Source organism: Ammospiza caudacuta, chromosome 5 (assembly GCF_027887145.1).
Source record: "Ammospiza caudacuta isolate bAmmCau1 chromosome 5, bAmmCau1.pri, whole genome shotgun sequence".
NCBI classification, from domain to species: Eukaryota; Metazoa; Chordata; class Aves; order Passeriformes; family Passerellidae; genus Ammospiza; species Ammospiza caudacuta.
In genome coordinates, this window is record NC_080597.1 from 25,060,689 (window position 1) to 25,077,338 (window position 16,650).

General features: G+C 38.5%; 1 protein-coding gene across 1 annotated transcript in view; it reads left to right on the forward strand.

The window, feature by feature from the left end:
- The window catches only part of POLR3B (RNA polymerase III subunit B), a 72,361-nt gene that overhangs the window by 45,027 nt on the left and 10,684 nt on the right, over window positions 1-16,650 (forward strand). The window contains exons 20-24 of the mRNA XM_058804683.1: window positions 416-533; window positions 990-1,132; window positions 10,924-11,027; window positions 11,919-12,085; window positions 14,376-14,489. Of these exons, the coding sequence (XP_058660666.1) occupies window positions 416-533; window positions 990-1,132; window positions 10,924-11,027; window positions 11,919-12,085; window positions 14,376-14,489 (646 nt within the window). The remainder of the gene's footprint in view (window positions 1-415; window positions 534-989; window positions 1,133-10,923; window positions 11,028-11,918; window positions 12,086-14,375; window positions 14,490-16,650) is intronic.

Consider the following 16,650-nt stretch of genomic DNA (forward strand, 5'->3'; position numbering starts at 1 on the left):
GATACAAGGAGACTGACAGTAGTTTTGCACAGCTCATTGTGAAATGATAGGCTGCCCCAAATTCAGGTGTGAATTTCTAAAATTTGTCAGTTCAGTCATGACAAAGTATTCTCTGTTAATTTTCTCCATACTTAGAGCATATGACTTCAGATGCTTTTGTGCAGACTTTTGACCCAGGGTATGTTGAATAACTGTTCTCATAGTGCACCCAGCATGCAAGCAGTTCTGCTTTGGTTTACCAAAGAAAACTGGTTTAGTGATTCCCTTACCATTCAATATTTAGTAAAACAACAGAGCATACTTCTTGGGCATGTTCCTTCCAGTTTGTCTTCCACCTTTTTTTTTAAAGCTTAAAATGTATTTCTGACACAGTCAGATACATTTTCATAGTGCTTTTTTTTCTTGTTCTCTGTAGGTGAAAAAGTAGAAAATAAGCAAGTTCTTGTGAACAAATCTATGCCCACTGTGACCCAGACACCTCTGGAAGGAAGCAGTGTGCCTCAGCAACCACAGTACAAAGATGTGCCAGTAACGTATGTTGCAATATAATTTCAGAGCTGGGAAAATTACGTGAAGGAAAGTTGTCTGAAAAAATAGACTCGGTTCTAGAAAACTCTCTTCTTCAAATATAACTATATTTGGCTGTTGTTTCTTTAATTGAAGATCAACGGATTGGTAATATGTGAGGAAACTTTTGCTGTCAAGAAGAGCCCATGTGAATAAAACCCCATACCTTGTCCTTTACAAGTTCAGCTTAATTCTCTATTAGTTTCTATTGCAAATCTTAAAACACTTCTTTTCCAGAAACATGCTGTATTCTGGAACTTGTATGTAAATATATATGTATATAAGTATAAAATCCTTTTTCCTCATATGTAAGTTCCATAAAGATTACAGTTTGGTCAGGAGCTTGCCATGACACAGATAGTTGTCTGTAACTTTTGTTTTGTTCATAGAAGTAAAACCAATGTTTTGGCTTCTTTTACTAGGTACAAAGGCGCCACTGATTCTTACATTGAAAAAGTAATGATTTCATCAAATGCTGAGGATGCTTTCTTGATCAAAATGTTGCTGAGGCAAACCAGACGTCCAGAAATTGGAGATAAATTTAGCAGTCGTCATGGGCAGAAAGGTAAAGGACCCATTTAATAAAAATAAATTATTGTTGTATATGCCTACTATACATACATAATGTATGTTTCCATTGATTGGTTCAGATCTTTTATGAATACAGTGGTAGAAGGCCATATGCCTTTTTTTTGTTAAGTTCAACTAATTTAGCAGTTATGTTTCTGAAACAAAAACGTGTTAGCAAAAACTACTCTTTGTTGATCTATGAATCTGAAAAATACAGTAGTTTCCCCCAATTCAAACAAGTACAGGGCTTTTGAGGTTTGGTTGGGTTTTTTGTTTAAGTCACAATTTGTATTTAGGTGATAGATTTGTCAGTGGGTTGTCATAAACTGGGAAGGTTCTGAACAGACAGAAAAGAAGAGAGATGAAATGGGAAATTTGCGGGTCTGTGCAGGCATTCTGCTCTGAAGACAAGACTGCAGGTAGATAACTCAGAGCCATGGTGTAAAAGGGAAGCAAATCAGGAACACAGCTAGGGGTGCACCAGCCAAGAGCAGAAAGAAAGGAAATGTTTTTAAAAATACACCCGGGACATGATCTGGGGCAGCTCTGGATCTTCAGACCAAAACTTGAAAATGAGTGCCCACTTGGAAGCTGCTTGGTGTCGTGTAGTTCTCAAGTTTTAGTGTTACTTGGAAAATGAAAATCAGGGACCTACTTTTCTATCTGCTGAAAAGCAGCAGTGAACTCCCTTGACCTGAATATAAAAAAATATGAATATCAGATCATCCTCTGAATCTCAAAGAGCTGGAAGGTATGCAAAGGGTGTTAAGAAAGAAGTAACTGAAAACAGCCTGACTGTAACCAACTTAAAAGCATGCTTTGTTCCCATTGGTGTCAGTATGGGACAGGTTTTGATATGTTCTCATCATTCTGTACACTTGGAAAATCAAGATTTGTAGTATTTGAAGCATGACCTTCTGTGTTAGTGTATGTGCCGTGCAATTACCTGAGTTTTGTAATCTTGTTACAACTGTAGGTCTTATTTTGGCTTGAGAACATCTCTTGTCAGATGTGATGGAAAGGTAAAGATGTTGATGTTACCAAATCCTTTCCATTGCAGCCCATACACCCCTTACAGTCCTGTCCTAATAACTCCTGGCCAGTTATAACTGAAGTGAAATACTGCATCCCTGTCGTGAGATGCAGAGCTAACCACTGTAATCCACATTTCTGTGGAGTCCAGGTTAGGGGATCAGGATATCTACCTACAGCAGACCTGTCAATCAGAAGAGGTAAAATGGGTGCACAAGGCAGTAGTTGATCACAGTGACAGCTATTACCAGATACTGCCTCAAGTTTGTGTTATCGATAAGAATAGTCAGCCAGCCTTTCTCAGTACATCCAGCTCTCTGAAAGATCCCCTGTAATTCCACTGTGTCTTTCCACACACCCACAAAACTGTTTTTTAATTTTATTTATTATTTATTTATTATTATTATAATTACTCTGTATTCTCAGGAAATACTTCCATTGTTTCTATTGTTATTAAGGAAGAGAAACTCTTCTGCTAAGTGTTGAAATGCTTTTCCTGATTGTATTTTCAAGATAGTTTTTGATCTAAAAATAGAAAGCTATCCCCACTGAGTTCCCAAGTGATTTGGAAATCAATACTGTTGAAGGTTTCAAAAAAGTAAAGAAGCAGCATTACAATCTTGACTTTCTTTATAAAACTGAGTCTAGTTCTTGCACTGCAGCCTTATAGGAGAGTTAAGATAAGTGAGGGGAGGAAGAGCTTCAGAGGCAACCAGGAGGAGTTGAGCAATTGGAATGTTCAACTGCACCATTCTTCCTTTTCTGAGGGAAGATCCTCCTTCAGGAAGATTTTGTGTAGGTTCTCTTTCTAATACTTTTTCAATCTTATACACAATGTAGTTGTACAGTGCTTAAAAACTTAGGAGTACTGTTGGAGCAATGACTATTTCTTGATACAGTTTCAGCTTTGTCTAATTAAACCCTTCTCCTAAGTGGTATGCAGTATTTTAGCAGCAAGTTATTTTATAATAATGCAATCAGTACTGTGCAGGACAAATTTTCTTATTAGAATTTTTTTAAAAGCCTCCAAATTATATTAAAGAAGCTGCTTGATTAATCATGATAAATATTTATGGGGATTTACTTCAAAAAATTAAGTAGGTTAGTTTTTTCTCCTAGTTTGGGCTATTAATGTGCACCAATTGGAATAGTTGAACAGAATGTAAATGAACTTTTTTTCATATCTCTCCAAAAAATAATAAAATGAGTGCTCCACAAATGTAGAACCATGGGTGCAAAAGGAAGAATGACAGAATGAAACAGAATTCTGTCAGGCAGGCTGCAGTATGGCTTCAGGGTGCTGAAGACCTTCAATATGACAAAATGCACGTAGGACATCTCACAATATAGAGCAAGCAACTACCTGTGGAAATCCCATGGTAATGAAAAGCATTATCCTTAAATGCTGTAGTAAACTTTTAGGGCACCCATAATTACGCCTGGCACTGCATCAGGTTAACAATGGCTGATCACCCTCTATCTGTGCTTGGGACTATAATAATAATAATACTAATAAAAATCCAAACCCATCAATTATTTAGAATGTCACTTTCAGCTTGGTTTTGGAGATATGAGTGTGGGAACATTGCAACAGTTGTGTTACAGAGTTTGTAGGCATGTGTCTGTAGCTGTCCCATACATCAGTCTCTACTAATAATCCCTTGTGATCAAGGGGGTGATCATATTCCAAATTACTACATTTTACTAAGACTCATAGCCTTCCTGGCAGTAAACCTCTCAGTTCACTGCCCTGTAGTGCATTATAGAAAAAGATGTTACAGTAAACAGGAGAAAGGAGGAATATGGAGAGGATACATTTGATAGATACTAAGAAAAATAACTGACAAGAACAGTACAGTTCACTGTTTTGCAGTTTAACAGTACAACGAAGAAACCAATACTGACAATAGCAGAACTGGAGAAAAGCCATGAAAAGGAAAGGGAAAACCTCCTTTGACAGCTTCTTAACATAACTTCTAGTATCATCCTCTGATATCAAACTGGGGAAGGATCAGTCTTATCAGAAAAATGTAGACAATCATGAAACAGAAATCATAATACTAACAGTTCAACTTTTTCTACTGAGACAGAATTTTTAATTCTCTCATCTTGGTCTGAATGTACGCAATTACAACTTCAAGTGTAATTTGTGACTGCTAGCTTTAAGCCTGCCATAGAGCCATTCGAACAGATAATGATCTTAAACGAGCAAGTACCTTGGTTCAGTAAGAAGAAAAAGCATATGTCTGTCTGTAGTGTCAGTCTTTTTTTGTGGAATATATTTATTTTCTAGAAGGCATGGATGGAGATGACATCTGATTTCATGGAATCGTAGTAGGAGTGGGTTTTAAATAATTAAATATGTGCAAAATAAGAGATTGCACAAGCCATGTCTCAAACTTTTTGATGGTCTTTTTCCTATATTCCAAATTGATTTGTATTTCAAAGCTCTGCTTTGTCACTGGAGCAGAAGGAAGCAGAGTAAAGGAATTAGAAAGTGTCTGGGATACAACAGATTAAATCTCACAAACCAGCTTTAGCCTTTTGTTACAGAAAAGCCTTCCATTAAATATGCAGGTAGATTTTGTAGGCCTCTATAATAACACAGATCTATGTCACTGCCTCTGTATTTGCTGCCTTGTTTGTGTCCTCTCACATGTCAACATGGTATTGGCAAAGGTCACCGCTTCTGGCCGGTCCACCACACGCTCTTTTCACGTGAGTGTGTGTTTTAAGTACACTCCTTCCAAGCTGCCTGTAAAAGGTTGCCTGTCCTTCAAGGCTTCTCAGAAAGGAGTAAATAGGGAGAAGGAAAAAAAACCCAAACAAATGAGGCTGCCAAGTTGTGTTCTGAAAGGCAAATATTTTGCTTTTTTTTCATATTCATCTTCAAATTGGATGTTGCAGTAAGATCTTTGGGACTGGAACTGTCTCTATAGTCTGTAAAGTTATTAAGCTTCTAGTGTCTCACAAATAAATCCTCTCTGGTAGTTCTATGTTTATCCTGAACTGCAGGGCTTCGTTCTCACTATGTTGCATCATATATTTTCCAGAAGGATAAAAAAACCTTCTTTTGGTTAATTATTTTGTTGTTTTAATCTTGTATTCTTCAAGAAAAGTCACTTTTCAAAGCACAGAAGGCAAAAGGATTGTTAAGCTAAAGAAGCTTCATCTGAGTTCCATACAAAGTAAATTATTATATTTCCAGATTTCCTCTTGCTTTGCTACAAGTCACAATGAGGAAAAAGTTGGGCTCCTTTGATGTGAAAAAAAGCAATATAACACTTCTCTGAAAGAACATTTCTCAGTCTCTCATGTGAAAAAGGATTAACACCTCTAACAAAGGTCCTGTAGATCACAGAACTAAGCAGCAATACTGAACAGTATTCCTGAGGAGTGGAAAAACTGTATTTAAGCAAGAGATTGTTTGAACTTGCAAACAGAAGCTTTTTAATAGCTGAAGATCTAAGATAAAGGATTAAACCTTTCTGAAGTATCTGCACTTAACTCTAAAGACAAGGAAGCAAGTTTAAATTCATGAAAGATGGTCTTTGTTTTCCTAAATGAACTATGTTCTTTAGTGTCACAACAAAATCCATTCACTGCATTATAAACTACATAAACTTCATGACAATCCCTCTCATCTAGCTTGCTTACTTTTTGAAATTTTTAATAGTTTGAACATCTGCTTTCTTAACTTCATAGTGGAGATCAACCTACCTTTTCCTTGTAATAGGTACTTGTACAGTACAGATAAGCAGAACATTTAAAATAAAATGTTAGTTTTAAATGGCTACTTGTGTAATTTCCCCCCATGTTATAAGTCAGAATGAGTACTTTATCTCTAATAGAATGTCAGTGGGTTTATAGTAATTAAATGGTTCAAGTGGCATTAAAAAGAATTTGCTCTTAATCGACTGCAGGAATGTCAGATGATTAGTAGTTATTAGGCATCAGGGAAGGTAGGGATTTCTTACCGTGTTTTTATCTTCAGGGGTTGTATTTGAGAAAATGTCAGAATGCCATTAAAACTTCCCAGACTGTTTTTTTTCTATGTATTTTTAACAAAACCACTGTTTAGCTTGCAATCTTAAGAAGAAAATTAGAGCATTTTTTATCTCAAGCAGCAAACAGGTAACCTTCTGACCTTTTCAGTAAATCCTCAACTGACCTTCTGAAATTAGCGTGATTTAGCATTTTATGGCACAGAATAAAAATCTCTAATTCTGTTTCCAAATAGTGTATCCTGAACACACATTTTATTAAGCTCTTGACTCATTCAGCCATGTGTATTTTGTAAAGTTCCTATGGTTATTGTTTTACAATAGCTGCTTCCAGAAACATTGTAAGGGTTTCAATTAATCAGCTCTTTGTGTGCTTCAGACTATGCAAATTTATCACATCAGACCATTCAGCAGCTCATGGGAAAGCAGTGTACAAACTGTATTGTCTTCTAGCACCTCCTCTCATTTAGAGTGATGTTTTTAATAAGAAAACTAATCAAGTTTACTTATGCATTATTTATCTGTTAATTTTAATTCTGTTCTTTACCTCTTATGTCAAATGGGATGTAGCAAGTGATATGATAGATCAGTGAATGATTCAGTATTGAACAAAGGTTATGTGATACAGCACTTTTTTCTTCTAGACTTCTTTTATGCTTAGTTAGCCAACGCAGTATGTAATTAGAGAGTTTTGAAGCAGCTGTGAATTCGTTGTTCAGCCTTACTAATTTTTTCAAATCTGTCACTTGTCCGTAACATACAGCGCTGTGTTACTGCTGCAACTTTGCTTAATTATGTGATGTTGTCTTATTTCTCAAGAGTATTTCCAAATTCTGGCAAATCTGGCAAAGCTAAAATAGACGCCTTTCAAGTCAGTTTTAGCGCTTTTACCACCGTATCATTAGAGCGAGTAAACAAGCACATTTAGTAACACACTTCTTTTTATCTTGCTGATAGAAACTGGTATTGCTGCTGCTTCTATTCACGTCATCTTCTTTGCTCTCTAATGTCCCTCCTGCTGGTAGTAATTAGTTTTCTATATTAGGTTGTTTTGACTTATTTGATGATTTTTTTTCATTTGGCATGTGTGTGTATAGAAGGCACCTTTTCGTAGCCTGGTGAAAAACTTTCCCATAGTGTTGCGTTCTGTCCCTGCCCCCTCCCAGCCGCCCCCCTTCCCCCTCTGCGCCGAACCGCGCTCTTAGTCTGGTTGGGCTCGTGTTTGTCAGCAAACTGTAAAAGCAGCCGCACGAAAGGTGCCAGCTCTGGAAACCTGAGTTTCTCCTGATTAGGAAAAGAAACTCAGACAAAAGTACAGGGATGAGGGGCTCTTTATGCTGTCAGTGCCTTGTGGAGGTACATGGGTTTGAGATGCTGTCAGCATCGATGCTGATAGCGTGTGTGGGGCTGGGGGCCATTGTGCATAGTCAGGGGATTGTCATTTATTGGCTGCCATACAATAGCATTGAAAAACACTGCCCATGGCTGTTTTATACTTGCATATAAACCACTGTTAAACCACTGTGGATGTCTGATTTAAGGTTACTGTAATTTAAACTGTTACCCTTGCATTAAGCTGCCATGCTTATTAATCCAGGTTTTTTTTCCCTTTTTGATATTGTAAAAGAATTTCTTAGCATTTTCACTGATTTTCTTTCTAAGGCGACATTCTAAAATAGATACAAAGAAGTTTCTTTTCTAGAATTTAATTTGTTTTTCAAATGAAAAGAAATTAGATGTAGCAAGTTGCTAGGTGCTTTCTTGTTCAAGCACGTAACCATCTTGTTAATCCACATTAAATAACAGATTTTGGTTTTTGTTTTGTCTGCAGCTTTTTCTGGCTGTTAGTACTTGATTCTGGTCCCAGATGAGACACCAGAATGTATAGGTGAGAGCTATTCAGTCCCACTGCAATATAGAATTTAGTCTCAAGTTATATTACTCAATTCCAGATGCAGCATATAAAAATTGTGAGAGAAAGGGAAGTGAATGAAACCAAATTATTCCATGTGTCCTCTATGAATGCTGAGGATCAATTTTCATGTGATGTCTAAATCAGTGACAGTTAAGAAATACTCACCTCTAGTAAGAGCCACAGAGCAAAACAGCCTCCTAGTTTGAGTGTGCCTTATTTATGAATATTGTATGGGGTGTAGTTGAGCAGCTCAGTTGAGAAATGCAGTTCATACTTGAACAGAATTTGGAACTTGAGGCTGTTTTAAATTCCTCTCCTTTACTGTTTTATTGGCCAGTTGCACGTGGTAATTCCACTTACATGGATTAATTCACTTGGTCACTTTTTTGCAGCTGTTTGCTTGTCTGCTACTGCTCTGCTGCAAAAAAAAAAGAGAGAGTAGTAAATTGAGGAGCTTAAAGTGCAGACCTGTGAGCATTATTCTCCTAAAGAGCTTCTGAAAGCAAGCAATTGCAGAATAAAATCAAGTTTACATTTTGAATTAATTGCAGTTACTTACTTTTAGAAGTAGGATTGTATATAGGAAAGGTATCTTTCAGCTTTTTCAACATTTGAATGAACTTTCTTAAAACATAGGGTAGGAAGAAGCTTCTCTGTCCTCTAAATACACACAGACATGCTATAGATCTGCTACAGGCTCAGCAACTTATTAAAATACAGAAGCTTAGAACTAAGGCTTTATAGCTTTCCCTTTTTTCTTTTTTCCCTTTTTTTTCCCTCTGTAACATAGAAACTTTATAAATGGCCTAGTAAGCTTCACATTTCTGGATTCTGTCTAAATATTTTGTTTTTAACTTCTAAGCTCATTATGCTGTCTTTGTGTTAACTTGTATTAAAATCTGTCAGCTATGACTGGTCTCATAACCACAGTCAGCGGACCAGAATAAGTTAATTATTTACTTGTGTCACTAGTGCTCTTCATCTAATGAAATGCACAGCTGTGTTAGATCTGAAGTTGGGTGTGTAGGTCCTATTGTTACACAAGTCAGCGGAGGGTAGAAGCCGCTATGATGGAGAGCCCTCAGTTCTTTCTGCTGTTCTGCCTTTCTGTGTCGATTTCATGGATCTTTTATCATTCACTTTCACACAAAACAAACAACACAGTGGCTGTCTGCTATGGGAACCAGCTTGGCATATAAAAGGTTTCCAGAGCCTAAAGTAATTTTAAGTTAGCTGAGATTTAATTCTTGGCTTACAGGTGCCGTGAAGTCCAGATGCAGCCTAATACTTTCTTAGATGTTAATGCAAATAAGGCAGAATATATGCACGATAATACACATATAACAGAGTATTTATGTGTAAAATTTAAGGCAAAAAAAAAAGAAGAGATAGTGCAAGGAAGAGATAGTGGGTTGGTTTGAGGGTTTGTTTTGTTTTGTTGTTGATTTTTTTTTATTTTCAGCAAAAGATTGCTCCTTGGCAGAGAAGAGCTGGAAGGATGTTATTGATTTATCACAGTAGAACAATGAAAATTAGTTTCAATAGGTTTAAAAACGAAATACAGCAGCACACACACCCTTGCCCCAGATGGTTTTTTTCTCCTCCCTTCCCCCATACTTACCATTCTCATTCTATTAACTACTGTCCCATACACCTATCCCTGTCTTGCTTGGACAGTGGAAGAGGAGCTCCCTCCTGAGCAGACGCCGATATCCCCCTGTGAGCTGGCTGGTCGGGGGATGCCTTTTTAGGGATGTAACCAGTACTCTCGGTCTTCCAGGAGCCCTCTCCACTCCAGGACTGTTCCCAAAGCCTGCTCTGCCACAGTTGCAGCAGGCTGGTCTCAAATAGCTTGCAGACTTTTTCAGCTCTAAGGTGTTCTGGAAGAAATTGTCCAGCTGAAACAGTAGCTTTGGTTCAAAGGAGTATGGGCTTAAGCAGCTGCATTTTAACACCTGAATTTGAATGTTAGATCTCTTAATGGTTTATAGCTGCAGTATGTTGAACTGCAAAATTCACTATAGAAAGTTATAAGGTTTGGAAGGAAAATGTTGAGATGCATGATGCATATTTAAAATGTATTTTCATGTTTCTGCTAATTCTGTCTGCAATATTTTTAGAGTTTGGAGGGTTTTCTTTGTTTTATATCCAATACTGATAGAGACTGAAAAAAGCTTCCAAAGCTTTTCAAGGGACAGGTTGTGTTCATGGACTGACAAAATAAAAGCAGCCTGTGGAGTGGATTGCACTTTGTAATTCATTGATAGCAGTCTTTACTCTGCAAACAGATGTTACCTGAAAAAAAATCTTTGTTATTTTTTATTTATTTTCCCCTACTTATCCCTGTCAAAGTCCCATTTGATGTGTTTTTATTGACAGTATTTTGCAAAGATACATATGATAAATAAAATTAAAATCAATAATAATTCTGTATGTCTAAAGGCATAACCTAAGAGGCCAAATTACTGATGTTTTTTTCCTTTCATGAAATTATAGCATCAGCTTTAAAAACTGTGTCTCTCTTGGGATATTCCAGTCTGATTGGACAGAAGCTTTTAGTTGCTTCTGAAAATAGGATCCAAAGCTTTCTTCCCAAATTTGCTAACTCACGATTGACTGTGAGCATTATATAAAGGTATGCTAATTTTACAATCCTGTCACTAGGGCTCTCTTTTCCTCTGCAGGTTGGGAGTACTGGTCATGGTAATGAGTCTGGGAGAAAAGTGATCCATAAGAAAGTGAGGAGGAGGAAAACACTAAAGAAAATCTGGTGATGAGCGTCAGCCCTGCTGGTGGTTTGCTGTTTTGTGAATTGAAATGTTTTCTCTTCTGCAGGGGTGTGTGGACTGATTGTTCCTCAGGAAGACATGCCATTTTGTGATACAGGGATCTGCCCAGATATCATAATGAACCCGCATGGCTTCCCATCGCGTATGACGGTGAGTGGGGCTGCTCCATTCACACGACGCTGTCCCCCAAGAGGGAAAGAGAAGGGAATCAGCCACTAAAGACAAAAAAGCTTTAAGTGTGATTTCACTGAGAATATTCTCCAGTCATCATGCCAGCACTTGCTCTGCTCTTAGTAGTCAGCCCTCTGTTTCACTGTTTTGAAACATCCTACTGTAAAAGGAGCAGGGTTGCAGGCTCTTTGTGCATCATACCCATTTTGTTCTGTGTCAAGCTAAGAGGGATGCTACTGAATACTTCACTTGCGCCTTTTGTGTTTGAAAATTTCTTGTTCTTCCTTCCCTATTGCCTGTGCCTACTAATCTGGCTGGGGCAGACTGTGAGGTGAAGGTTGGAGAGGAGCTTCAATTAGAGATGCAGACCTGTAAAACTTCTTAAATTATACACATCTCCCTGGAACTTAAGCGAGTCTTGCACCTGTGCTGCAGAGTCACTGCCTGCTAAACACCTCGCTGCCTGGCCTTTTTGTGGGACCTCAGTGCTTCCTTCATACAGCCTCTGATCTTCCTTCCTTTGTTAGCATCTTCCCTTCTATTCCCCCTGCTGCACTGCAGCAAATCAAGTCTCCATGGCTGTTTCATACAGCAGAAGGCCACACAGATCCTGCCCATTTTTCAGATAACTGGAAGAAGTGGAACTGCCTGACTTGGTACCTTAAGGGTGTTCCCAGACCCTGTGATGAGTCCAGTTTTCCCCTTCACACAGGAGTACTCCTGGCTCTTGGGCTGCTTCCACTCCTCCTGTTGCATGCAGTAGCCCAGGCTGCCATCTGGGATACTTTCGCTGACTAACTTGTGCTGTGAGCAATCCAGCAATTTGCTTGTCCCAGTGACCAGGCTGCTAACTCTGCTTTTCTTTGACAGGTAGGAAAGTTGATTGAACTCCTGGCTGGAAAGGCTGGGGTGCTCGATGGCAGATTTCACTATGGAACGGCTTTTGGCGGCAGTAAAGTTAAGGATGTGTGTGAAGATCTTATTCGCCATGGTTATAACTACCTAGGGAAGGACTATGTAACATCTGGGATCACTGGGTAAGAATCTGCTCTTTAGATTTAGGTGTTTCAGGAGAGTGGAGAAATTCTGTTGAGGCACATCTGAAAAATCTTCTCATGTCTCAGAGCTCAGGAACTTTCTCTTGTTTGAAAACTGCTCTGTGAGATTGAGAAAAGAGGCTGAAAAGTAGTGTGCATTTTGGGGTTTTTTTCTTAGAAACATTTTGTGGTTCCACATTTTAAAAATTGCTAGTGTATGTGTGGCTGTAATAGGAATGGCCCTCGTGGTACATATGAAAATTTCGCAAGTTTTACTGCCTGGCAAAAAAAAAAAAAGCTAAAAACAAGGCTTTCTTTTTGAGAGATAGAAAAAATGTCAGATTTCTGTCAACAGAAAGTCTTGCATATGCTTGGAATCAGATAAGCATTTTCATGTTGACTTTAATAGTACTGCAAATATGGATTTGGAGGCAAGCATCTGTTCTTGGGAATATTTTGTGTGTGCTCTTTTCTTCCTTTTTCCTTTTTTTTTTTCTTTCGATTACACAATGTTTCGGTCTGGCATAATACTCTAATCTGCAAACTTCCTGCTGTGTTGATCAGACTGGCTTCTGAGACACAGAGTTCAAAGAACATAAGATAGTTTAGGAACAGGAAAAGGCCATATGGCTTCACATGTCTGCCCTTCCAAAATGTATCTTAATCCTACCTTCCTGCTATTTTTATTATCCTTCCAGTCCCCTTCTTCTCAAGAAGCAAGTTTAGGTCTCTCTTGCAAGTTTTTTTAATATACTTTTTATTTTAATTGCCTTTCCTGCCAATTTATTCCATATGTTGCTTCTCTTTTTGTTTCAGAAATACAATTTTATTTTCCTTATTCACTCCATATTCCATAAATTGTATATCAAGTATCCTGGTGCTTGAAACACTTCCTCTTTGTATATCATGGTAGCTTGTAAAAAAAATCTGACTAATCATGTTTCCTAGGGAGAATAAAATCATCTAGCTGTAAAAATCCCCTGTCCCCAAACTTCAGCTTTGAAGGGCCCTTTTTAGAGACTTTGTTTAAGGATACTAATACTTTTTTCCAAGCAAATTACAGAGGCTTAATCTGTTTGTTATGAAACGTGAAGGCAGATTTCATAAGAATGTGAAAGTTTGCGGATTTCAAATGTCTAATGAAGTTTTATTATTTTCTTCAATAGCAACTTTTGGAATAACACTGCATAATATCAGTAATGACTCTGAAAGGGTATAATACTGTTGTCTTCTGCTTGTTTTTACATTGCATTTTACCTTTTTTCTTTTCCCTCAAACAAATTGTGGCCATGTTGAGTCTGTCGGTGTTAACTCTGGTCATTCTTAGTGCTGTAGGTGGTAGCTGGGTGAAGGTGGTAGGTGGGAAATAACTGAGTGCTTTTCACTGGTTGCTTTCTGATCCTTAGGTGCTTACACTCCTCTTACAGTTAGGGGTGTTTTAAACACAAAAATCTTTAGCCATACTCCAGCTCACAGAATGGAGTAACACCCTCTGTACTGCTCGCAGACGTTCTCAAGCTGATGAAAGTGCCTAAATACAGTTCTCAAGAGCCCTTCACCCAGCTCATCTGAGCCCCAGGACTAGCCAGGGCAGCAGTCTTTGTCCCTTGGATGCAGCTGCTGGGCAGTGCTGCCAGGGCAGCTGCGCTGATGCACAGCCAGGAGGGCTTTCACCCATCTGGGCTTTGGGTTGTGCCTCAGGGTGTTGTGCAGGGAGAATTAGGGGATGAGGACACTGTCAGGCTCACAGTGTGCCAGTGCTAAGCGATTCATGCAAATGCAAATTCTTAAAATGCTCCTACAAAAAGGATATTTTGAGCATTTATGCTGGATATATTTGCTTACATATATGCTTACCTTTATGAAGGAATGTAAACAGAAATACCCTAAGTCACTCTTCAGAGTCTGAGACATTTACCATCCTTCCTGGCTATTGATGACACTGTTGAAACACTCCTGTACAGATACAGAGGAGGGGCTTACCATGTTACAGCTGACACGGGTACCTGCAGAGCACGCTGTAGCAGCGTGTCTGCACAACATATGACCAGAGTTCAGGAGCTTGTTTCTTGCTGCACTGGGGACAGCAGCGTGTGGTGTTGGCAGTGTACTGCCTCTGTGTTCAGAAGATTGCCCTGAAAGAGGTTTCAGACTGGTTGCCCAGAAAGCCCAAACACATTTTTCTAGGATTCATTATCACATTTCTCCTGTACATGGCACCCTTGCCTCTCTTAAGGTAGATGTGTGCTAACTGTGGTTGTCAGTTTTGCTTTGCTTTTTATTCTTTCAGGGAGCCTTTGGAAGCATATATCTATTTTGGTCCCGTGTATTACCAGAAACTGAAGCACATGGTGTTGGATAAAATGCATGCAAGAGCTCGAGGTCCCAGAGCAGTGCTCACCAGGTATTATTACAAGCTGAGTACAAAATTCTTATGTATGTGCAGAAGTATGCCCAGCTGACTGATTGCTCTAAAACTGAGCCTTTTTACCTTGTGGTCCTTCGCATGAAATGCTTTGAACTGTTACTATATTGTTGCAGACTAAAAACTCTTGACAGTGGACTGTGGCAAGAGGTTGTTCTGAAGGGTCAGGTGTGCTCTATGTGGTTGAAAACTTGAGTTTGCTTCTCAAACTACTGCTAGCTGCTGGTAAAAACATCATCTCTGATTGACCATACACACTGTGGGCCCCTTCCTGTCAAATTGCTCATGTCATAGGTATTTTAAGAGGTTTGTTAGGTATTTTAGCTCGTATTGTAAGTATTTTTCTTTAACAAAATCAGTTATGAGTAGAAGGAAGACATTTTAAAGTATGATCTAATATTTCAACATACTTTGAGAAAACCTTTGGGGAAATTGAAGCCTCCTGGTTTTACTGGTGCTACTTACTTTTTCTCCTTAAAGCCAAGGTCTGTGTCTCCTTGCACTCATGTTCAAAGTTTCTGATATTCTTTGCTCACGAAAAAGAGTTTAGTGGCACAGGCTTTGCTTTGGGTATGTTTCTAAGGTATCATTTAGTTCACCTCTCTCCATCACAATAGGATTATTTACTGAAACTTGCCAGAAAATTAAATTCCAGCTAATCGTAGAAGATTATTCCAAATGTCTTTTGCCAGTCTCTCTAGGCTATTAAGTAGACCCTTATACCTCACCTCCTGCATGGTGGCACCTTTTTTTTGACCTGTCAAAACTTCTGATTCTTACTGTAGCAATCTTTGTACTGTTTGTAAGATGTAAGCACAGACGTGTTTATCCCTTACTCTTCCCTATAACAAGTATGATTTGTATTCTTTAATTCTTCATTTATTTTTATGCCTCTGGTCATGTGAGGATCCACCACTCTTGCTTTGCCTGGCTGCACAACAGCTCTTAGTAAAGTGCAGTGTCTACCTATTGATGTGCTGTTAGAGAAAGGAGGGGCAGGTCTCTGCTGTACTGGATACAGAGGTGTCTTCCTCTTTGGCTTTTCATTGCTTATTTTCTATGCCTTTTTGCTTTCCAACCTCACGCTGTCTATAGGACAAACTTGTGCTTTCTGTGAAAATAAATGCCAGTGGTTGAACTGGGAAAGAAATCGTGAAAAGATTTTGTAACTCTTGTCTGAACTTTTTCATCAACCACATTGAGAAAAGGAGGTGTTGCACAATCACAGCTGCTTGCCTATATGAACATAAATGATATTCCCAAATAATAGGCTGTCTGTCCTACTTTCTGTTCTTCAGTGTTAAGCATTATATTGGTCTTTCACATGAAAGTGATAACTCTATCTTAGCTAACAGTACACAGGATTTACTGGAACTCCTGGCTTACCCAAATCCCTTCATCTGCCTTTGTATTGCCTCCCCAACTTCTCAGCTGTTCAGAGACACTGAATTTAAATGAAACCTTAGTACCAAGTCAATGTAATGTTTATATGTAAAGATGAAGTTTGTGTGATTTCCCCCATCATTTCCTTTCTGCAAATTTGTTGTTTAGTCAGTAGCATCATACTACTTAACTAGGGCTCCTTATTTGACTTTCAGGAAAGCTAGTGGATGTTCAATTTATGCTGCCTCTTGACTAGTCTTTCAGGAATTTTCTTTTTTCTCCTGAAATAATAAAACATTTGTTACTGCCATTGTCTCTGCTGAGAGAGTCGGCATTGCCAGCTTTCATATTCGCTATTGTTTTATCATCCATTGCACTTCCTGGAGAGTAGATTGCATCTAACATTCTTTTTTGATTTTAAAAGTAATCCTGTAACAGCTTCCAACGTGGAGTTTGGCTGTCATTGTCTTAAGTGCATTTTATTATATATCAAATGTACCTTAAGTGACAGAGCAAAGCTGTATTTCCATCTGGAATAAGGCAGAATACTTTAGCTTCTTGATCATCACTGATTCTAGCTATTGTTCTGATTAAAACAAGACTGCAAAATTGCTAAGCAGCACTCTTTGTCAACCATGGTCAAACCCACCAGGATGTTGCCCTCTGGACTAGTACTGGAAGTGAAATGCAATCCTTAATTTCAATGCCATGGGTAGTTGACAATGTATAAAACAGTTCTATATGTGGTGTTGCACAG